The sequence below is a fragment of the Felis catus genome, chromosome B4 (genome assembly GCF_018350175.1).
Source record: "Felis catus isolate Fca126 chromosome B4, F.catus_Fca126_mat1.0, whole genome shotgun sequence".
Taxonomy (NCBI): Eukaryota; Metazoa; Chordata; class Mammalia; order Carnivora; family Felidae; genus Felis; species Felis catus.
In genome coordinates, this window is record NC_058374.1 from 30008870 (window position 1) to 30030910 (window position 22041).

The 22041-nt window shown below is 37.9% G+C and overlaps 1 protein-coding gene across 1 annotated transcript in view; it reads left to right on the forward strand.

Moving 5' to 3' along the window:
* CCDC7 (coiled-coil domain containing 7) overlaps positions 1-22041 on the forward strand; it is a 407709-nt gene that overhangs the window by 202567 nt on the left and 183101 nt on the right. The window contains 1 exon segment of the mRNA XM_045062653.1: positions 17777-17890. Coding sequence (XP_044918588.1) covers positions 17777-17890 — 114 coding nt within the window.

Below are 22041 nucleotides of genomic sequence, written 5' to 3' on the forward strand. Positions count from 1 at the left end.
TAAGCATGGCTACCCTGGCTTTCTTTTGTTGAACATTAACATGATAGATGGTTCTCTACCCCATTACTTACAATCTGAAGGTGTCTTTAGGTCTAAAGTGTGTCTCTTGTAAACAGCATATAGATGGATCTTGTTTTCTTATCCATTCTGTTACCCTATGTATTTTTATTGGAGCATTTAGTCCATTGACATTTAGAGTGAGTGATTAAAGATATGAATTTATTGCCATTATGATGCTTGTAGAGTTGGAGCTTCTGGTGGTATTCTCTAGTCCTTTCTAGTCTTTGTTGCTTTTGGTGTTTGTTTGTTTGTTTTCATGTTTTCTCCCCTCAGAGAGTCCCCATTAAAATTTCTTGCAGGGCTGGTTTAGTGGTCACAAACTCCTTTAATTTTTGTCTGGGAAAATTTAATCTCTCCCTCTATTTTGAATGACAGCTTTGCTGGATATGGAATTCTTGGCTGCATGTTTTTCTGATTCAACACATTGAATATATCCTGCCACTCTTTTCTGGCCTGCCAAGTTTCTGTGCATAAATCTGATGCAAACTGGATGTATCTTCCCTTGTAGGTTAATGACTTTTTCCCCTTGCTGCTTTCATGATTCTTTCCTTGCCTGAGTATTTTGTGAATTTGACTATGATATGCCTTGTTGATCGTTGGATTTTGTTGAACCTAATAGGAGTCCTTTGTGCCTCCTGGAATTTGATGTCTATGTCTTTCCCCAGGTTAGAAATGTTTTCCACTGGGGCACCTGGGTGGCTCAGTCGGTTAAGCGTCCGACTTCAGCTCAGGTCACGATCTCACAGTCCGTGAGTTCGAGCCCCGCGTCGGGCTCTGGGCTGATGGCCCAGAGCCTGGAGCCTGCTTCCAATTCTGTGTCTCCCTCTGTCTCTGCTCCTCCCCCGTTCATGCTCTGTCTCTCTGTCTCAAAAATAAATAAACTTAAAAAAAAAAAAGAAATGTTTTCCACTATGATTTGTCCACACAACCCTTCTATCCCTTTCTCTCTCTCTTTATCTTCTGGGACCCCTATGATTCTGATGTTGTTCCTTTTTAATGAGTCACTGATTTCTCTAATTCTTAAATCGTGCTCCTTTGCCTTAGTCTCCCTCTTTTTTCTGCTTCACTGTTCTCCATAAGTTTTTCCTCTGTATCACTCTGCCTCATCCATCCTTGCCACTGTGGCATCCTTTCGAGATTGCAGCTCAGTTATAGCATTTTTATTTCATCCTTACTAGCTTTTACTTCTTTTATCTCTGCAGAAAGTGATTCTAATCTATTTTCAACTCCAGCTAGTATTCTTATTGTCGTGATTCTAAATTCTGTTTCAGACATCTTGTTTGTATCTGTGTTGGGTAATTCCCTGGCTGTTGTTTCTTCCTGCTCTTTCTTTTGGGGTGAATTCCTTCGTTTCATCATTTTGAAGGGAGAAAAGGAATTAAGGAGGTAAAAAATTAAAAAAATTAAAATTAAAAAAATTTTAAATTAAAAAATTAAAAACCACACACACACGCAAAAATCAAAAAGATGATGCTAGATCCTAGGTGTGTTTTTGTCTGGGTGTTGAAAGGGGCTTGATTAGAGAAAAAAGGGGAAAGAAAAGAAAAAGAAATCATTTGAAAATTTGAAGAAATGAATAAACTGAAATAGAATAAAATGAAATGATGGAAGTTAAATAGAATTTGAATAAATTTACAAAAAGTAAAATTATAGTAGAAAAAATGAAAAATATTTTTAACAAAAATTGAAAATAAAAATATTTTTTTCTCTTTCTGTATTCAACAAAAAAGAAATAAAAAAGAGAAAAAAGAAAAAAATGAATAAATGGACCAGCGAACACACTGAAATACTTTTGAAATTACTTTGTTTTCCCCTAGAAGTCAAACTATGAAGCTCTTTATAGTCCATAAACTAAGCATTTGCAGAGACGTGTTCCTGAAGAGTGAGGTTGGCCCAGTTGGGCTGGGCTTAATGTTATGGTTCCATTCTGCACTAGATGGCACTGCTTAGCTTACTGGTATGAATTGTGGCACTTATAGGTGTGTATACACATGTGCGGGAGGGTTGAAAACGGCATCACTCAGCTACCCAGTCTCTAGTATTGGAACTCTGTTTTCCCCAATTTACAACCATGCACCTGTCCTTTGTCTTTGGCTTCTACTCCCCTCTTTGACACTGTCTGTGACCAAACCCCAGGCAGCACCTCCCTGCTGAGTTTTATCTCAGGTGTGGCTTTTTTCCCCAAAACCTTATATCTGAGGGACTGTGGCTTTGATTCCTTTTGCCCCTCTGTGGGAGGGTCTCAAGGAGCAATGGCCAGGTGCTGGCTGAACCCAGGAATGTTTGCCAGACCATATTCTGCTGATGCCTAGAGACTGTGGCTGGGTGCCAGCCCACACCAGAAAAAGTTCACAGGATCATGTAGCAGCAGCGTTTCAGGCATTATGGCAAATCACAACACATATCTGGCACAAGGCTTCACCCCCAAAGACTTTGTTCAGCATCAGTGAATGTGGTTGTTCTCCTGGGTCCACTTGGGCCTTTGCCTTTGAGGAAGCCACATAGACTCTACCAGATGTCCTCCCAGCAAGGGAACTGCCTCTCCTCATGTGGCTTGAAGACCCCCAGACTTCACTCTGCTCCTGGGGATTTGCCCTTCTCACCAGAGCACTGCCAGATATCAAGCTGCAGATTTCAGATTCTGTGTGCCCCCACACTGTTTATAGAGTCTTAATAGAATTGAAACCCTCTTATTTCTCCTTTCTCCCTTTTTAGTTTAGTCCCTGTGGCTGTTACCACTTTTCTACTTTCTCTCTAGCTGTTTTTGGGGGAGGGAGGAGCATTTCCTGTATTCTCCCCCCACCCCATCTCCCTTCTCTCTCCTCACACAGAAACAGCTCCCTGCCCTCCGTGGCTTTTCTCTCCCCCAGTTCACCTCTCTGTACCATGTACCTGCTGAGTTCTGTGGTTCAGGTTGTGCATATATGTTGCGTTAATCCTCGAATCAGTTTTCTAGGTGTGCAGAATGGTTTAGCAGTGATCTGGCTGTATTTCATGGATGCGAGACACAAAAAAACCCTTCATGCTATTCGCCATCTTGGCTTCTCCTCTCAGAAGCTCTTTATCTTGATGAGGTCCCAATAGTTCCTTTTTGCTTTTAATTGCCTTGCCTTTGGAGATGTGTCAAGCAAGAAATTGCTGTGGCTGAGGTCAAAGATGTTTTTGCCTGCTTTCTCCTCTTGGGTTTTGATGGTTTCCTGTCTTACATTTAGGTCTTTCATCCATTTTGAATTTATTTTTGTGTATGGTGTAAAAAAGTGGTCTAGGTTCATTCTTCTACATGTTGCTGTCCAGTTTTCCCAGCACAATTTGCTTAAGAGACTGTCTTTTTTTCCATTGAATGCTATTTCCTGCTTTGTCAAAGATTGACAAAGATTGGCCATACATTTGTGGGTACAATTCTGAGTTCTCTATTCTATTCCATTGATCTATGTGTATACTTTTTTGTCAACACCATACTGTCTTGATGATTACAGCTTTGTAGTAGATGATGAAGTCTGGGATTGTGATGCCTCCTGCTTTGGTTTTCTTCAATATTACTTTGGCTATTTGGGGTATTTTGTGGTTCCATACAAACTTTAGGATTGTTTGTTCTACCTTTAAGAAGAATGCCAGTGCAATTTTGATTGAGATTGCATGGAATGTGTAGATTGCTTTGGGTAGTATTGACATTTTAACAATACTGATTCTTCCAATCCATGAGCATGGAATGTTTTTTTCATTTATTTGTGTTTTCTTCAGTTTCCTTCATAAGTTTTCTATAGTTTTTCAGCATACAGAGCCTTTAATTCTTTGGTTAGGTTTATTCCCAGGTATTTTATGGTTCCTGGTGCAATTGTAAATGGATCAGTTTCTTTATTTCTCTTTCTAATGCTTCATTACTGGTGTGTAGAAATGCAACCTATTTCTGGACATTGATTTTGTACCCTGTGACTTTGCTGAATTCATGTATCAGTTCTAGGAGTCTTTTGGTGGAGTCTTTTTGATTTTCCATGTAGACTATCATGTCATCTGTGAAAAGTGAAAGGTTTACTTCTTATTTTCCAATTTTGCTGCCTTTGATTTCATTTCGTTGTCTTATTGCTGAAGTTAGGACTTCCAACACTATGTTAAACAACAGTGGTGAGAGTGAACATCCCTGTTGTGTTCCTGATCTCAGGGGGAAAGTTCTCAGATTTTTCCCATTGAGGATGATATTAGCTGTGGGCTTTTCATATATGGCTTTTATGATGTTAAGGTATGTTCCTTCTATCCCAACTTTCTTGAGGGTTTTTATTAAGAAAAGGATGCTGTATTTTGTCAAATGCTTTTTCTGCATCTATTGACAGATCATATAGTTCTTATCCTTTCTTCTTTTAATTTGATGTATGAATTGATTGAATTGCAAACATTGAACCAGCCCTACAGCCCAGTAATGAATCCCATTTGATCATGGTGAATAATTCTTTTAATATACTGTCGAATTTGATTTTCTAGTATCCTGTAGAGAATTTTTGCATCCATGTTCATCAGAGATATTGGCTTATAATTCTCCTTTTTTTGTGGTGTTTCTGTCTGGTTTGGGAATCAAGGTATGCTGACTTCATAGAATGAGTCCAGAAACTTTTCTTCCATTTCTATTTTTGGAATAGCTTGAGAAGCATAGGTATTAACTCTGCTTTAAATGTCTGGTAGAATTTCCCAGGGATGCCATCTAGTCCACGACTCTTGTTTGTAGGGAGATTTTTGATAACAGATTCAATTTCTTCACTAATTATGGGTGTGTTCAAATTTTCTATTTCTTCCTGTTTGAGTTTTGGTAGTGTGTGGGTGTCTAGGAATTTGTGCATTTCTTCCAGATTGTCCTGTTTGTTGGCATACAATTTTTCATAGTATTCTCTGATAATTCCTTGTATTTCTGAGGGATTGATTGTGATAAATCCATTTTCATGATTTTATCTCTTTGGGTCCTCTCTCTTTTTGAGAAGTTGGGGTGGGAGTTTATCAATTTTGTTTAATTTTTCAAAAAAACAACTCTTAGGTTCATTGATCTTTTCTTTTTCTTGGATTCAATATTGTTTATTTCTGCTCTGATCTTCATTATTTCTCTTCTTCTGCTGGGTTTGGGGTTTCTTTGTTATTCTACTTCTAATTCCTTTAGGTGTGCTGTTAGATTTTGTATTTGGGATTTTCTTGTTTCTTGAGACAGGCCTGGGTTGAAGTGTATTTTCCTCTTAGGACTGCTTTGCTGCATCCCAAAAAGTTGAATTGTTGTGTTTCATTTTCATTTGTTTGCATATATTTTTGACTTTTCTCTTTTATTGACTAGTTGACCAGCTCGTTATTTACTAAGATGTTCTTTAACCTCCATGCATTTAGAGGTTTTCCAAACTTTTTCCTGTGGTTGATTTTAAGTTTCTTAGCATTGAGATCTGAAAGTGTGCATGGTGTGATCTCAATTCTTTTGTATTTATTGAGGACTATTTTGTGAAACAGTATGTGATCTGTCTTGGAGAATGTTCTGTGTGCACTTGAGAAGAATGTATATTCTGCTGCTTTTGGATGAAAAGTTCTAGTATATCTGTCAAGTCCATCTGGTCCAGTGTATCATTCATGGCCATTGTTTCTGTATTGATTTTCTGTGTAGATGATCTGTACATTGTGGTAAGTGGAGTATTAATGTTCCCTGCAATTACCACATTCTTATCAATAAGGTTGCTTATGTTTGGGATTAATTGTTTTATATATTTGGGGGCTCCAATATTCAGCACATAGACATTTATAATTGGTAGCTCTTCCTGATGGGTAGACCCTGTAATTATTATATAATGCCCTTCCTCATCTCTTGTTACAGCCTTTAATTTAAAGTCTAGTTTGTTTGATATAAGTATGGCTAGTCCAAGCTTTCTTTTGACTTCCAGTAGCATGATAGATAGTTCTCCATCCCCTCACTTTCAATCTGAAGGTGTCCTCAGGCCTGAAATGAGTCTCTTGTAGACAGCAAATAGGTCTTGTTTTTTTATCCATTCTGATACCTTATGTCTTTTGATGGAGGATTTAGTCCATTTTATTTCAGTGTTATTATTGAAAGATATGCGTTTAGCATCATTGTGTTATCTGTAGGTTTCGTGCTTGTAGTGATGTCTCTGCTACTTCGTGGTCCTTGCAACATTCCACTCACAGAGTCCCCCTTAGGATCTCTTGTAGGACTGGTTTAGTGATAATGAATTCATTTAGGTTTTTTTATTTTTTTTTTTGTTGTTGTTGTTTTTTTAGGGAAAGCCTTTATCTCTCCTTTTATTCTGAATGACAGGCTTGCTGGATAAAGGATTCTTGGCTGTATGTTTTTCTTATTCAGCACATTGAAAATTTTTGTCACTCCTTTCTGGGCTGCCAATTTCAGTATATGGGTCTGCTACTACCCTTACGTGTCTACCCTTGTAGGTTAAGTCCTGTTTATCCCTAGCTGCTTTCAGAATTCTCTCTTTACCCTTGTATTTTTCCAGTTTCACTATGATATTTAGTGCAGACTATCAATTTAAATTATGTCTGAAGGGAGTTCTCTGTGCCTCCTGGATTTCAATGTCTGTTTCAGATGTGATTTGTGCAAGTACACCTTCAGCCCTTTTCTCTTCTTCTTCAGGAACTCCTATGATATGGATATTGTTCTGTTTCATTGAGTCCCTTAGCTCTCTAATTCTCCCCTCGTGGTTCAGTGTTTTCTCTCTCTCTTTTTCTTAGCTTCATCTTTTTCCATTCACTTAATTTCCCCTCTGCCTCTCTAATCCTTACTGTCACTGCCTCTAGTTTATTTTGCACCTCATTTGCAGCATTTTTTAATTCATCATGTCTATTATTTAGTTCCTTGATCTCTGCAGCAATAGATTCTCTGCTGTCTTCTATACTGTTTTCAAGCCCAACAATTAATTTTATGACTATTATTCTAAATTCTCCTTCAGTTATATTGTTTACATGTGTTTTGATCAATTCTTTATCTCTCATTTCTTTCTGGAATTTCTTTTGAGGAGAATTCTTCTGTGTCATCATTTTGGCTAGTTTTCTGTCCCTTATTTGTTTTAAAATCTTGTTATGTGCCCTGCACCTATGAGCACTAGTATATTAAAGAGAGGTCATACACTGCCCAGGGCCTAGCCCTTCAGGAGGTGGTTTTTGGAGAGTGTTACTTGCTCTCTATTGTTGTGACTTTGATTACTTTCACTCCCTACCATGTTTTGGACCCTCCCCCAGGTGTGCTTTGATTTTTTCATTGAAAGCCCTGGAAAGGAAAACAAACAACAAAAAACAAACAGAAAACAAAAACAAGTAATTGCACAAATAAACAAACAAAAAACAAAACAAAACAAAACCCAGAAACACCAGCTACAAGTAAACAACAGGGTGGAGGAAGTGATGCTGGAAGAGGCCTTATCCTATACAAAGAGAGAAATGACAGGGGCTGGGGAAAAGAAAAGAAAAGAAAATTAACCAGACAGAGAAACTATAGGGCTTAATCCAGAGAGAGAGAGAAAGGAAAATAAGGAAGGAGATGTAGAACATGTATCAAGAGAATAGATTACATATGTCTGCTTAAACAACCAGTGTAACCAGTCTAGAGGAAAGAAGAGATAAGAACAAGAAACAGAGGGTTGAATACATATATATAATAAGAATTGTCTGAGGATTAAATAAGGCAGTGCAACAGTGCTGGTCTGGACTAGGGGATATCTGGTTTGTCAGTGTCAATCTTGCTCTTGTAGATAAGCATTCATCAGGCATGTGGCAGAGTGATTTGATGTAGGCAGGTCCTGCCTCTCCTGTGGGCCTCCTATCCATTTCCTGAAGCCCAGCCTTGTTGGTGATGGGGAGAAAAATGGTGATGCTCCAGTCTCTTCTCCATGGACCAGGTGTCCCAAACCACTCTGTACAAGCCATCTTCACTGTGCAACAGTCACAAACGAGGTGGTTTGTCCCACTCCATGACTCCCATGCCTCCCTGGAACTTGGCTGGGATTTAATCCCCGATGTCTTAAAGATTCCTGCTCCATTTGTCCTAGTTCCAGGGAAGAGCTATTCTGCTGGCTCACAGTGGCCTGCATGCAATTGTCCCTTTCCACCATCTCCTGCACCTCCCTGGTGCTCGGCTGTGACTTAAACCCTGATGTCTTTAAGGTTCTTACTCCATCTGCCCATGTTTTGGGGGAAGTGCTGCTCCTTTGAGCGGATATATGCCTTCTTCCCACAACACTCCAGGGAGGGGATTGCTTTCTCCCACTGCAAACTGAATCTCGGAACTAGTTACAGAGCCTGGGGCTGGCTCCCCTTCTCCCCACGTGCGAGAACAGGACAGCCAGCCCCAGTCCAAAGAAAGCCTTGCAGTTAGAGATTGGATCTTTCTCTGTCCCAGTCCATGTTTTCCTCTTGTCCAGATACCATCCTACATTTCCCCAGCCTCTCTTTCTCTTCCCTTTGTCTCTCCACAGAAGGGGATCCCTCCCCTTTGTTCATTTTATCCCTCTCAGTTTGCAGTCATGAACCTATGGCCCATCAGATTGTCCTGGTGGGTCCCTAGAAGCATCTCTATCACTTTGCCACCCAGACTCTTGGAGTTCATAGTCCTTTGGCCTCAACTCTGCTTTGAGAGAGGAGGGAACTTTGGATCCTCCTACTTCTCTGCCATGTTGGCCCCTCCTCCTCCTATTTTTTATTTTTAAAGTGATCTCTACCCTCCACATGGGATTCAAACTCATGATCCTGAGATCAGATTCACATACTTTACTGCCTGAGCCAGCCAAGTGTCCCCTTTATGATAATTGCTCTAAAATCTGCATTAAGCATGTTATTATATCTGTTTTACTTACATCTCTGGACGTGGCCTTATCTTGTTCTTTCATTTAGTATAAATTCCCATGTCTTCTCATTTTCTCTAAATTTTTATCTAAATTTATGCCTTTTCTCTGTGTTGGAAAAGCCAGTTATATCTTCTGCTCCTGAAAATACTGGCCTTATGAAGAAGAGGTCATGTAGTGCCCAGGGCCTCACACTTCAGGGAGTGCCTACAGTGTGTGTTGTGTGTTCTCTGGTGTTGTGTTTTGGCTGCTCTATCCTTCAGGCAAGTTATCTGCAGAGGTTCTCCTTGCCTGCTGTGGGCAGTGTTTGGCACCTGGCCTGAAAGTGGTGACTTTTAACCAGGCATGCTCTTGTCTGTTGTGAAATGAGACCTGTCATTACCTCCACTGGAACTGAGGCCCTGTGAAACTCTGCAGTTGGGAGAAATGGAGTGGGCAAGGGTTTGTGCTGGTCTTGCTGGGGAGGGGCCTACCATGCTGGGACTGAGGTAAGCATGACTGAGAGGGCAATTACAATGAAGTGTGGTGGGATGGTGCTTATTGTAAGGAAGTTAGGCAGACTTTGTCTGCATTGCACTGCTTCCTGCAGGTGGCTCTGTGTTTATCCAGAGCGGTGGGGAGGGAAATGGCACAGGGTAGCTCCTTTGTTCCTAGAGTGGTATCTCTGCGAATTCTGCCTCTCAGGGACATGCTTTGAGAGGAGCAAATAATCTCCCTACTGGGTACTCCCAGGCGCTCTTCAAATCTCTATATCCATGCTGTATGCCTTCCAGTTTTTGCCTGCCTTCTCTCTAAGAGCAGCACAGTGCTCTCCAGGGTCTATCCCAGGCAAACCCACTGACCTTTAATACTCCAGACTTTAAACCTCCCTGATGGCAAGAACTCATGAAATTCAGCCTCTTGTTTTCCAACCCAATGGCTATGGGGACAGGTTCTCTTTGTGCATTTCCCTGTGTGCTTCTCTCTCTCTCTCTCTCTCAACCCTTCTCTGTAAGCATGGCTATCTCTCTTCTGCAGCAGCCCCTAGGAACCATTTTGCCCTTAGATCACATTTCTGCACTTCCTACCTTCTTTCATGTGGCTTCTTCTCCCCCTTTAGTTTTGGAGTTTGTTCTGTTAGTCTTAGGCTAATTTATGTGGCACTTAGGATGATTTCATAATTTCCTAGTTGTATTTATGGGATGAGGTGAGCCTAGGGTCCTCCTACTCTGCTACAATTTTCCTGTCTCTATTCTATTTGTCTATGTATCTTTATGCCACGAGCAAACTATTTTGATTACTTTTGCTTTGTAATAAGTTTTAAAATTAGGAAATATTAGACCTCTAAGTTTGTTATTATTTCTTTGCGATTCTGTATAAATTTTAGGATGAATTTTTAAATTTCTATCTTGACAAAAAATGCACATAAAAATTTTTTAGGGATTGCGCTGTATCTATAGATTGCCTTAGGCAGTACTAATGTTTTAACAATATTAATTTATCTAATCCATAAACATAAGATGTCTTCCATTTATTTGTGTTGTCTTTAATTTTTTCAGTAGTGTTTTATAGTTTTCAGTGTACATATATTTTGCCTCCTTGGTTAAATTTATTCCTACTTATTTTATTATTGTTGATGGACTTATTTTTCTTTTTAGTTTACTTTTCATATTTTACATTGATAAGGTATAGAAATGTACAGTTTTTGTACCGTGATTTTGTATCCTGAACTTTTGCTGAATTTATTCATTAATTCTAATACATTTTATATGACCCTTTAGGGTTTTCTATGTATAAAGATCCTGTTATCTGTGAACAGAAATAATTTTACTTCTTTCTGTATAAATTTTATTTATTTATTTATTTATTTATTTATTTATTTATTTATTCACTCACTCACTCAACTGCTATGGTTAGGACTTCTAGTACTGTTGAATAGAAATAGTGAATGTTCATCTCCTTTTTTCTTATCTCAGAGGAAAAATGTTTGGTTTTTTACTTTAATAATGAGAGGATGTTGAATTTTTTCACATGCTGTTTCTGCTTCAGTTGAGATGGTCGTGTGTGTGTGCATGTGTGTGTGTGTTTTAATGCTGTTAATATTAGCACATGACATTAATTGATTTTCATATATTGATTCATCCTTGCATTTCAGGAAAAAAGTCCCACTTAGCTCTGAGTTTAATCCTTTCAACAAGCTCTTTAATTCTGTTTGCTAGTATATTGTTAAGGATTTTTTATGTATGTTTATCAGGGATACTGGCCTGTAAGTTTCTTTTCATGTAGTGTGTTTGTCTGACTTTGGTATAAGATAGTGCTAGCCTAATAACATGAGTTTGGAAGTGTTGTCTTTCATTCAGTTATTTGGATCAGTTTGAGGAGGATAGGTGCTAAATTATCTTTAAATACGTGGTAGAATTCTCCAGTGGAGCTATCTGATCTTGGTCTTTAATTTGTTGGGAGGTTTTTGATTACTGATTTAATCTGTTTACTACTTACACTACTTGTTTTGGATTTTCTGTTTATTCATGATTCAGATGGTATGTTGTGTAGTTCTTGGCATGGAATTGTTTGTAATGTTCTCTTATAATCTTTTTATTCTTGTGGTATCAGTTGTAATATACCTTCTTTCATTTTTTATATAATTATTTGAATCTTGTTCCTTTTCATCCTAGCTAATCTAGCTATATGTTTCAATTTTTTTTATTTTTTCAACGAACCAATTCTTGGTTTCATTGATTTTCTTTATTGTTTTCCTATTCTCCATTTCATTATCTCTGCTCCAATATTTATTATTTCCTTTATTCTGATAGCTCTGGATTGTTTTTTTCTTCTTTTGCTAATTCATTGAGGTGTGAAGCTAGATTGTTTTTTTGGCGGGGATGTTTCTTCCTTTTTTTAAGTTTATTTATTTATTTTGAGAGACAGAGAGAGCTAGCAGGGGAGAGGCAGAGAGAGAGGTAGAGAGAGAATCCCAGGCACTGACAAGTGAGGAGCCTGATGTGGGGCTGGATGAGAGGCTGGATGTGGGGCTGGATGTGGGGCTCAAACTCACCACCTGTGAGGGGCGCCTGGGTGGCGCAGTCGGTTGAGCGTCCGACTTCAGCCAGGTCACGATCTTGCGGTCCGTGGGTTCGAGCCCCGCGTCGGGCTCTGGGCTGATGGCTCAGAGCCTGGAGCCTGTTTCCGATTCTGTGTCTCCCTCTCTCTCTCTGCCCTTCCCCTGTTCATGCTCTGTCTCTCTCTGTCCCAAAAATAAATAAATGTTGAAAAAAAAAAATTTAAAAAAAAAAAAAAAAAAACTCACCACCTGTGATAGATCATGACCTGAGGTGACACCAAGAGTTGGACACTTAACTGACTGACCTACCCAGGCTCCCCTCTTACTTTTTAATGTAAGTGTTCACAGTTATAAATTTGCCTTTGAAACTACTTCCACTACATTGCATACATTTTGGATGTTAGGTTTTCATTTTCATTTATCTCAAGGTATTTTCTAATTTTCCTTGTGATTTCTGCTTTGACCCCTTGATTTTTTAAGAATGTATTTTAAATTTTCAATATATGTGTGGATTTCTCAGTGTTTATGCTACTGTTGATTTTTAGTTTCTTTTCATTGTGATCAGAAAAGTTACTTTGCATGATTTCAGTCTTTCAAATTTTGTTAAGACTTACCTGTGGCCAACGTGGTCTATCCTGGAGAATGTTCCCTATACACTTGAGAAAAATGTGTATTCTGCTATTGTTGGAGATTTCTACATCTATCTGTAATGTCCAACTTGTCTGTAGTGTTTTTCAAGTACTCTGATTTCCTTATTGTTCTTTCCATTTTTTGAAAGTGGGGTATTGAAGTGTACTACAATTTTCGTTTTATTTCCTATTTTTTATTCATTCTGATTAATGTTTGCTTCATACATTTAGAAGTTTCATGTATTGTGCATAGATATTTATTATTGTTATTATTCTTGAAGAATTAACTTTTTATTATCAGATGTCTTAATTTGTCTTTTGTAATAGTTTTTTTTTTTAATGTTTATTTTTGAGAGAGAGAGAGACAGACAATGAGTGGCGGAGGGGCAGAGAGAGAGGGAGACACAGAATCTGAAGCAGGCTCCAGGCTCTGAGTTGTTAGCACAGAGCCCGATGCAGGGCTTGAACCCATGAACTGTGAGATCATGACCTGATCCTGAGCTGGATGCCCAACTGACTGAGCCACCCAGGCACCTCTCTTTTGTAATAGTTTTTGACTAAAAGTCTCATTTGCCTGTTAATAGTATAGCCACCTCTGCTCTCTTTTGGTTACCATTTACATGGAATATCTGTTTCCATCCTTTCACTTTCACTCTTAGATCTACAGCCTCTTATGGACACCATATATATGAGTCTTGGTTTGTTTTAGTTTGTTTTTATACATTCATCTACTCTGTATCTTTTGATTTGGAAGTTTAACCCATTTACTTTGGTAGGTCGTGTTTTTCTAAAAATTCATTAATTTTAGGTTATTCAATTAGATGGTATACAATTGGATAGGGAAAGACACTATTGCCATTTTGTTAACTGTTTTCTGTATCATGCATATTTTTGCTTCTCTTTTCCTATCTTACTGTCTTCCTTTGTATTTGATTAATTTTTTTTTTTTTGTAATGACAGGCTTTGCTTTCTTTCTAATTTCCTTTTGTGTACTGTATGAGTCTGTTCAGGCTGCCATAACTAAATACCATAGACAGGGTCACTTAAAAAAGTGACTTATTTCTTACAGTTCTGGAGGAGGAAGTCCAAGATCAAGGTGCTGGTAAGATAGATTTTATTCACCTCTTCTCTTGGCTCAGGAGTGTCCACCATTTTCTGTGTACTCATATAATCTTTTCTTTGTGCACACATGGAAAGAGTGAGAGGGCACAAGCATGCATATGTGCACACTCTCTGGTGTCTTTTCTTATTAAGATGTTAATGCTGTTAGATGAAGACTTTACCTTTGACTTATCACTAACCTTAATTACTTTCCTAAGCCCTATCTCCAAAGCATCACATTGGGGTTAGGGCTTCAACACTGAGTTTGGGAGGATATGAACATTCATTATATAACATGTATATTCTATGAATGTTTTATTTGTGGTTACCATGGATTACATTGAACGTCATAAAGTTAAAACAATTTATTTTAATCACATACATACTTCAGTCATACAACTGTTCTCCTTTAATGTTCCTCCCCTGACTTTATTTATTGATATCACAAATTACATCTTTTTTTTTAAATTTTTTTTTCAATGTTTATTTATTTTTGGGACAGAGAGAGACAGAGCATGAACGGGGGAGGGGCAGAGAGAGAGGGAGACACAGAATCAGAAACAGGCTCCAGGCTCTGAGCCATCAGCCCAGAGCCTGACACGGGGCTCGAACTCACGGACCACGAGATCGTGACCTGGCTGAAGTCGGATGCTTAACCGACTGCGCCACCCAGGCGCCCCACAAATTACATCTTTAAATATTGTGTGCCCATTAGCATAGATTTATAGTTATTTTTATGCTTTTCTCTAAATTCTATATAAGAATTAAAAGTTAAGTTATGCATCAAAATTTAAATAACATAGGTGTCTTCATTTGTCCATACATTTACCTTAAACACAAAAATATATTATTCTATACCTTTGTGGTGCCATTTAATGTCCTCTCATTTCAACTTGAAATACTTCCCTTTAGCATTTCTGTTTGGGTATGTCTAGCGCTAGGAATTTCCTCAGCTTTTGCTACCTGGGTAAGTCTTAATTTTCCCTTCATTTTTGAAGGACAGTTTTGCCAAATATAGTATGCTTGGTTGACAATATTTTCTTTTGGCACTTTTAATATGTTATCCCAATGTCTTCTGGCCTACAAGGTTCTTGCTGAGAAATCTACTGGTGTAAAGTTATAGAGGCTTCCTTGTATGTAGCAAATTGTTTTTCTTTGGCTGCTTTTAAGATTCTCTCTTGGTGTTTGTCTTTTTTTAATATGAAATTTATGTCAAATTTATTTCCATACAACACCCAGTGCTCATCCCAACAGGTGCCCTCCTCAGTACCCATCCCCCATCCCCCATCAACGCTCAGTTTGTTATCAGTTTTTAAGAGTCTCTTATGTTTTGGCTCCCTCCTTCTCTAACTTTTTTTTTTCCTTTTCCTCCCCCATGGTATTCTGTTAAGTTTCTCAGGATCCACATAAGAGTGAAAACATATGGTATCTGTCTTTCTCTGTATGACATATTTCATTTAGCATAACACTCTCCAGTTCCATCCACGTTGCTACATATTTCATTCTTTCTTATTGCCATGTAGTATTCCATTGTGTATATAAACCACAATTTCTTTATCCATTCATCAGTTGATGGACATTTAGGCTCTTTCCATAATTTGGCCATTGTTGACAGTGCTGCTATAAACATTGGAGTACAAGTGCCCCTATGCATCAGCACTCCTGCATCCCTTGGGTAAATTCCTAGCAGTGCTATTGCTGGGTCATAGGGTAGATCTATTTTTAATTTTTTGAGGAACCTCCACACTGTTTTCCAGAGTGGCTGCACCAGTTTGCATTCCCACCAACAGTGCAAGATGGTTCCCGTTTCTCCACATCCTCTCCAGCATCTATAGTCTCCTGATTTGTTCATTTTAGTCATTCTGACTGGCGTGAGATGGTATCTGAGTGTGGTTTTGATTTGTATTTCCCTGATGATGCATGACGTTGAGCATCTTTTCATGTGTTTGTCTTTTAACAGTTTGTAATGTGTTTCAGTGTTGGTCTTTTGGGTTTTTCCTAGTTAGAGTTCATTCAGCTGGTTGAATTTGTACATCCATTTCTTTTCTCAAATTTGGGATTTTTTTGGTCATTATTTCTTCAAATAAAGTCTCTGCTCCTTATTCCCTCTCTTCCACTCTGGGATTTCTATATCGTGTATCTTGGTCAACTTGATAGTGTCTGGTAAATCCTCTATGGTTTCTTCACCTTTTTTTCTCCTTACTCCAGAAATTTCAAGTGACTTGTCTTCCAGGTTTCTATTCTTTTTCTTCCTGAGAAAATTTGTTATTGAACACCTTTAGTGAATTTTTCAATTCAGTTATTGTTCCAGAATTTTTAAAAATAGTTTCTATACCTTTGTTGATATTTTTTCCAAGTTTTTGTTTAAATTCCAGTTAGTTAACATTAAATGTAATATTAGTTTTATGTGTAGAATTTAATGATTCAACATTTACATACAACACCTGGTGCTCATCACAACAAATATACTTCTTAATCCCCATCATCTATTTAATACATCTTCCCCCTACTCACCTCCCCTCTGGTAACCCTCTGGTTTGTTCTCTATGGTTAAGCCTCTGTTTCTTGATTTTCCTCTCTTTTATTCCCTATGTGTATTTTTTGTGTTTCTTAAATTTTACATATTACTGAAATCATATGGTATTTGTCTTTCTTTGACTGACTTATTTCATTTAGCATAATATTCTCTAGCCTCCATCCATGTCATTGAAATGGCAAGATTTCATTCTTTTTTATGGTTGAGTAATATTCCATTATATATATGCATATATATGCATATATATTCCATTATAATTCCATTATAATACATATGTATTCCATATATATGTTATATGGAATATATATATATATATATGGAATATATATATATATATATATATACATATATATATATGACGGAATATTATATATACACATACCACATAATCTTTATCCATTCATCAGTCGATGGACATTTGGGCTCTTTCTGTAATTTGGCTGTTGTTGATAATGCTGCTATTTAAATTTTATTCAGGCATCATATTCCTTATTTCATTAAGGCATGTTTTTGTTGTTGTTTGTTTGTTGTGGTATGTCTTGTCATTTTTTGTTGAGATTTATGATTTTGAAAGCACAGCATCTCTCTCAGTATTTACAAACTGGCTTCATGCAGGGAAATACTTTGACAAATCAGCCTTGCAGAGAGGTTCTGAGACTTCTCAAACCTTTTCTGGGGAATGTGTGTTCTCTGGGCTCGTGTATGCTCTTTTATTCATGGCTGCTTTTAACTCTCATAGTTTCCCTAAGAGGGTCTCCCCTATTTCTTCTCAGGAGTTTTTGGTTTTGGTTCCTGTAGTATTTTTCTTCCTGTAATCTCTTGCTCCTCTGTCATGTGCAGAATTACATACATCCTATACCTCTAATGTGCCATGGTACTCACCTTTGTTTTCATCAGCTTCCAACCTGGTATTTATCTATGCAGCTGTTTCCATCAGTGTTTCAAGTCAGGCAAGATAGAAACCAGTAACTCAGGTGCTCCCAGATTTTCCACAAAGTTAGGTACAAGTTCCACCTTTTTCTTTTCATCCCAAGAGAGAAGCTGGAAATTGGGAGGCTTCCCTGTGATTGTGGCATGCCGCACCAGGGAAAGGGTGCATCTAAAGTGGGCAAAATGCCATAATCCTCGTTATTCTTTTTGATGCAGTTTTTCTTGGTAAGTAATTCACTTGGGCAAAGCAGCTTCAAACTGGTTTTTATAGTTCTCTAAAAGGTGTTTTGGTTTGTACACTGTTGCTAACTCAGTGTTTTTGGGGGGGAATGAAGGCCTGGACCTTACTAGTCCTCCATCTTGCTGATGTCTTGTCCTATGATTAAATTTTAATTTAAGCATAAAATGCCTAACAGAGATTAACATAAAGTACATTTGATGCCAAGGATTATTAATGAAGTTATGAGATAGTTTTAATACATATATATTAAAATTCTCCTATTTTCATGTCAGATCTGACATTATGGCAATTTATTTATAACTTTATAGAAATGAGGATAAATTCTGCCTTATACTTGTTATAAGCTTGAAAGTTAGGGGTTTCACAACAGATCTGTTTCTATATTTATTCAACTAAATGTGTCTCTTTATGTAGCTCAGTTTGAAGTACCAGATGGAAATCTTGTGCTTGATGAAAACCAAGATTCAATATCAAAAACACAAATGCAAGTAAAGAAACAGAGAACATCCAAAGGGGAAAGAAACATTAGTAAGTACAATTAAAGATAACTTTAAATTATTTTAATTAAATTCAGTAGAATATTTTTTCCCTTTGGTTCATGAGTATATGTTTGAGATCATATTTTATGGGACATTTGTAGTTCCTTTGACCTTAATTGTAAATACCCTAAGATAATTAGAGAACAAAAGTCAAATTTTTCATAACTTTCATTGGTATTTCTGGTTGTAATATTATTTCACAATCACAAGTTCTACACTCAGACACCAAGGCCAATTATGGGCCAGTAATTTTCTTGCAAAGGATGCAAGCCTTTCAGCAGGATGTGGTAGATGTTTCTGACCTATGGCAGAGGACTTCTACCACAACTCTAATTGGTAAACAGAGATGTTACTGAGAACTGTGAGTCACATAGCAAATGATCAGAGGAGCCTAGAGGAAAGGCACCCTATGAGTCCTGTTGGAAGGCTTCAAATACATTCTCTTGGCTGTGGCCCCACTAAAAGGAGGGACCTTTGAGGTAACCTAATAGATGAATGTCATCAAAAACCCCACATGGAGAATATGAGAGTGCAAGTAGCCAAATATTTCTGCCAGTAGTTATGCCTCATTTTCATTCGTTGAAACAGAATGGGCCAAAGATTGGTAGTCTTGTTCTCTGGGTTGAGACATTGTGCTGCTTACAGATTATGCCCAGGAATTTCTATTAGGTACTTGGTAACTGTGCCTTGTTTGTTTTAATGGTCCAGCTATGTTGCCACATGTAGGTCTATAGGATGTCTGGTCCTTGTTAAGTTGTGCCCTTGTCTGGGTCCACTTGGATGTATTAATAGAATGGAAGCCTAGTGCTCTCTCTGAGTTTAGAACATTTCTAGGTCATAACTGTTTATTGACACAGATAGTTGGAAGATTTATGGAGCCTTGTGAAAGAATATTAGTGGTGGGTTGCAATCCAATCCACATATGACAAATTTATCTTGATCATCTATGTGTACAAAGTTTCTGGATAGGGTATCTGTACTGTCTATTACAGAATACCAAATTCCTTCACTATGGATATTAACTTCCATGACAGTCATAATATTGGATGCAACTAGTGCCTCAGTACTACACCACCGAGCTATGAATAATCACTGGAGTCTCTATGCACACAAGGACATATACCTAAGGTATATTGAGTTATTTAATGGATAAGCAGTCACAGGAAGAATTTTTGCTTCATTAAGCTCATCAATAAGGGCAGTTATTTATTTTGTTTCCCCTGGTGGATGTTTTTGAGAAACAAGGTACTAGGTGCTAATAGTTGGGTAGTTTCACAGTCTTCCACCTGTCTTGCTAAAGTGGCAATTTCTACCAAGGGTTAGGGTGAAATCAAGTAGACATTCATGTAGATAATACTTCTATACTGACAATACATTTAGTAGTGGGGGTAGAGTTTTGAGGTGGCCTGAGTGGACACATCATTGTGGAATTTTGAGTAAGTTTCCCATTAGTGGTGGCTTTGGACCCCAAGCCAATGAACATTATTGGTTTGCCCCTCATCTTGGTGTCAAACGTTGTGGAGATCATTGTCTTCTATGCACCAGTATCTCAAAGGCCCAGAAATGAAAGTTTCCTGCACATCTCCACTGAACTATGATGATGAGCAGAAGTCTTCATATTCCCTCCCCACCTCCCCCACTGTGGGTACATGAGGCCTGGAAAAACCCATTGTCTTATTTATTTTTGAAAGCCATAATGTCTTGGTAATAGTTGGTGGAGCACTCTGATTCTTGGCAAGGATCACTGGGAAAAACAGAAGCATAGCACCTGTATTAATCAAAGGATCCATTAGCATAAGTAGTGGGTCTGTTGAGCCTCTCTTATCCCACTACCTGGCCATAATGTTCTAGGAAAAGAGCCCATTAGTCTACTTATTGAGACTAAGCCTGTTTTTGTATAAACACACTCTTTGATCTCTTTAAAACCTTTGCCTCGATGGTCCAGGAGTGTTTACTAGATTACCATTTTTATATCACTCTCTCTTATGGTCAATCATTGCTGTCTTGGCAGTATCCACTATTACTTGTCCAGAAATTTTCCAGTTAAGATCCAGATAATATCATAGACTAATTGCCGTGACCTTGAAACTTTGTTTAACTGAGCTTAATGTCCAGCAATAGCGGCGCAAATGAACCCAGAATTTTGAGTCTGGTAAAAAGTAATATCATCTACTATCCTCATACCTTTATTGTATATCCTAAGTACAACGGGAGGTTCATGAAATTACTATAGCCTCTTCAATTATAGTTAAAACATGTTTTACAAGGGCAAGAATGAGTCATCTGTGAAATCCAAAACAGTACCCAGCTGAGGAAGGAGAGAGTCTTGAATGTCTGTGTTTTTTTCATACCCCTTTCTTCCATCTCCTTGTGCAATGTATCCATTGTCAAAACTCTCTGAGAAAGGGTTTTTTTTTTTGTATTAGGAAACCAACAATATTACTTGACTATTTTTTTTCAAAATTTTATTTAAATTCTAGTTAGTTAATATATAGTGTAATATTGGTTTCAGGAGTAGAATTTAGTGATTCATCACTTACAATAACATCCAGTGCTCATCATAACAAGTGCCATCCTTAATATCCATCACCCATTTAGCCCATCCTCCACCTACCTCCCTCTACAACCCTTATTTTGCTCTCTATAGTTAAGAGTCTCTTATGGTTTGCTTCCCTTTCTCTTTTTTTCCAGTCCCATATGTTCATCTGTTTTCTTTCTTAAATTCCACATATGAATGCAAACTGGTGTAGACAACCTGGAAAATAATATGGAAATTTCTCAAAAAGTTAAAAATAAAACTACCCTATAACCCAGCAAATTGCACTACTAAGTATTACCCAAAGGATACAAAAATAGATTCAAAGGGGCACATGCACCCCTATGATTGTAGCAGTATTATCAACTATAGCCAAACTATAGAAAGAGCTCAAATGTCCATAGACTAATGAATGGGCAAAGAAGATGGTGTGTGTGTGTGTGTGTGTGTGTGTGTGTGTGTGTGTGTACACACACATACACAAATGTATACACATATATATACATATATATGTATATCTATATATATGTATATACACACATACAATGGAATATTACAGAACCATCAAAAAGAATGAAATCTTGCTATTTTGCTAAGCAAAATAAGTCAGAGAAAAATGAGTACCACATGACTACTTCTTTAAAAATATTACTTCTTTAGGGGCGCCTGGGTGGCGCAGTCGGTTGAGCATCCGACTTCAGCCAGGTCACGATCTCGCGGTCCGTGAGTTTGAGCCCCGCGTCGGGCTCTGGGCTGATGGCTCAGAGCCTGGAGCCTGTTTCCGATTCTGTGTCTCCCTCTCTCTCTCTGCCCCTCCCCCGTTCGTGCTCTGTCTCTCTCTCTGAAAAATAAATAAACGTTGAAAAAAAAAATTAAAAAAAAATATTACTTCTTTAAACATGAAGATGACTTATCCAAGTCTTAAAAGTTTCTTCAGGTCACCGGACAAAGTGGTTCTCAGGACTCTACATTCTTTTGTTAAAGCATGAATCTCAGTAAATCTCTGCATCATAAACTGCCCATCAGCTCCCACTACAGTAGAACTAATAATATTGGGTACAACTCAGCATGCAGGGTCTTCAATTTTTGGTTCCATAGCTGGTAAAACTATAAGTAATAGCTAAGGTCTTGCTTCTCCAGCTTTATCAAAATTCCTCTATTGGATGTTTAATTCTACCTACCCACTGGGTATCTTAGCCAAAAAAAAAAAAAAAAAAAGGAAATAAATAGAAGAACCATTGTTCCCTCTCAGAAATTAAAAGTAAATAATAAAATAGCACTCTCTTAAAGCATGCTCCAGAGTCCGCTAGCACATCCTGAGACACCCTGACCTGAACTGTCATGTGCCCTATGGGACCCTCTGACTCTTGCACATGACCTAGTAGTATCACTTTATGGAGCCCTGAGGATTCACTAACGTTCCTTCTAGAAGGGAATTGTGCTTAATTGACCACATTGCTGGCTGCACTAATTTTTAAGGAGAGAGCTACCTGTTTTTAAGTTAGTTAGTTAAGATAGCAAGCCAAATTGAAAGTGAAATTAAGCATTTATTCTGTTACTGTAATTTATTAGAAAGAGTCTAAACAAGAAAAGTGTCCAGTTAC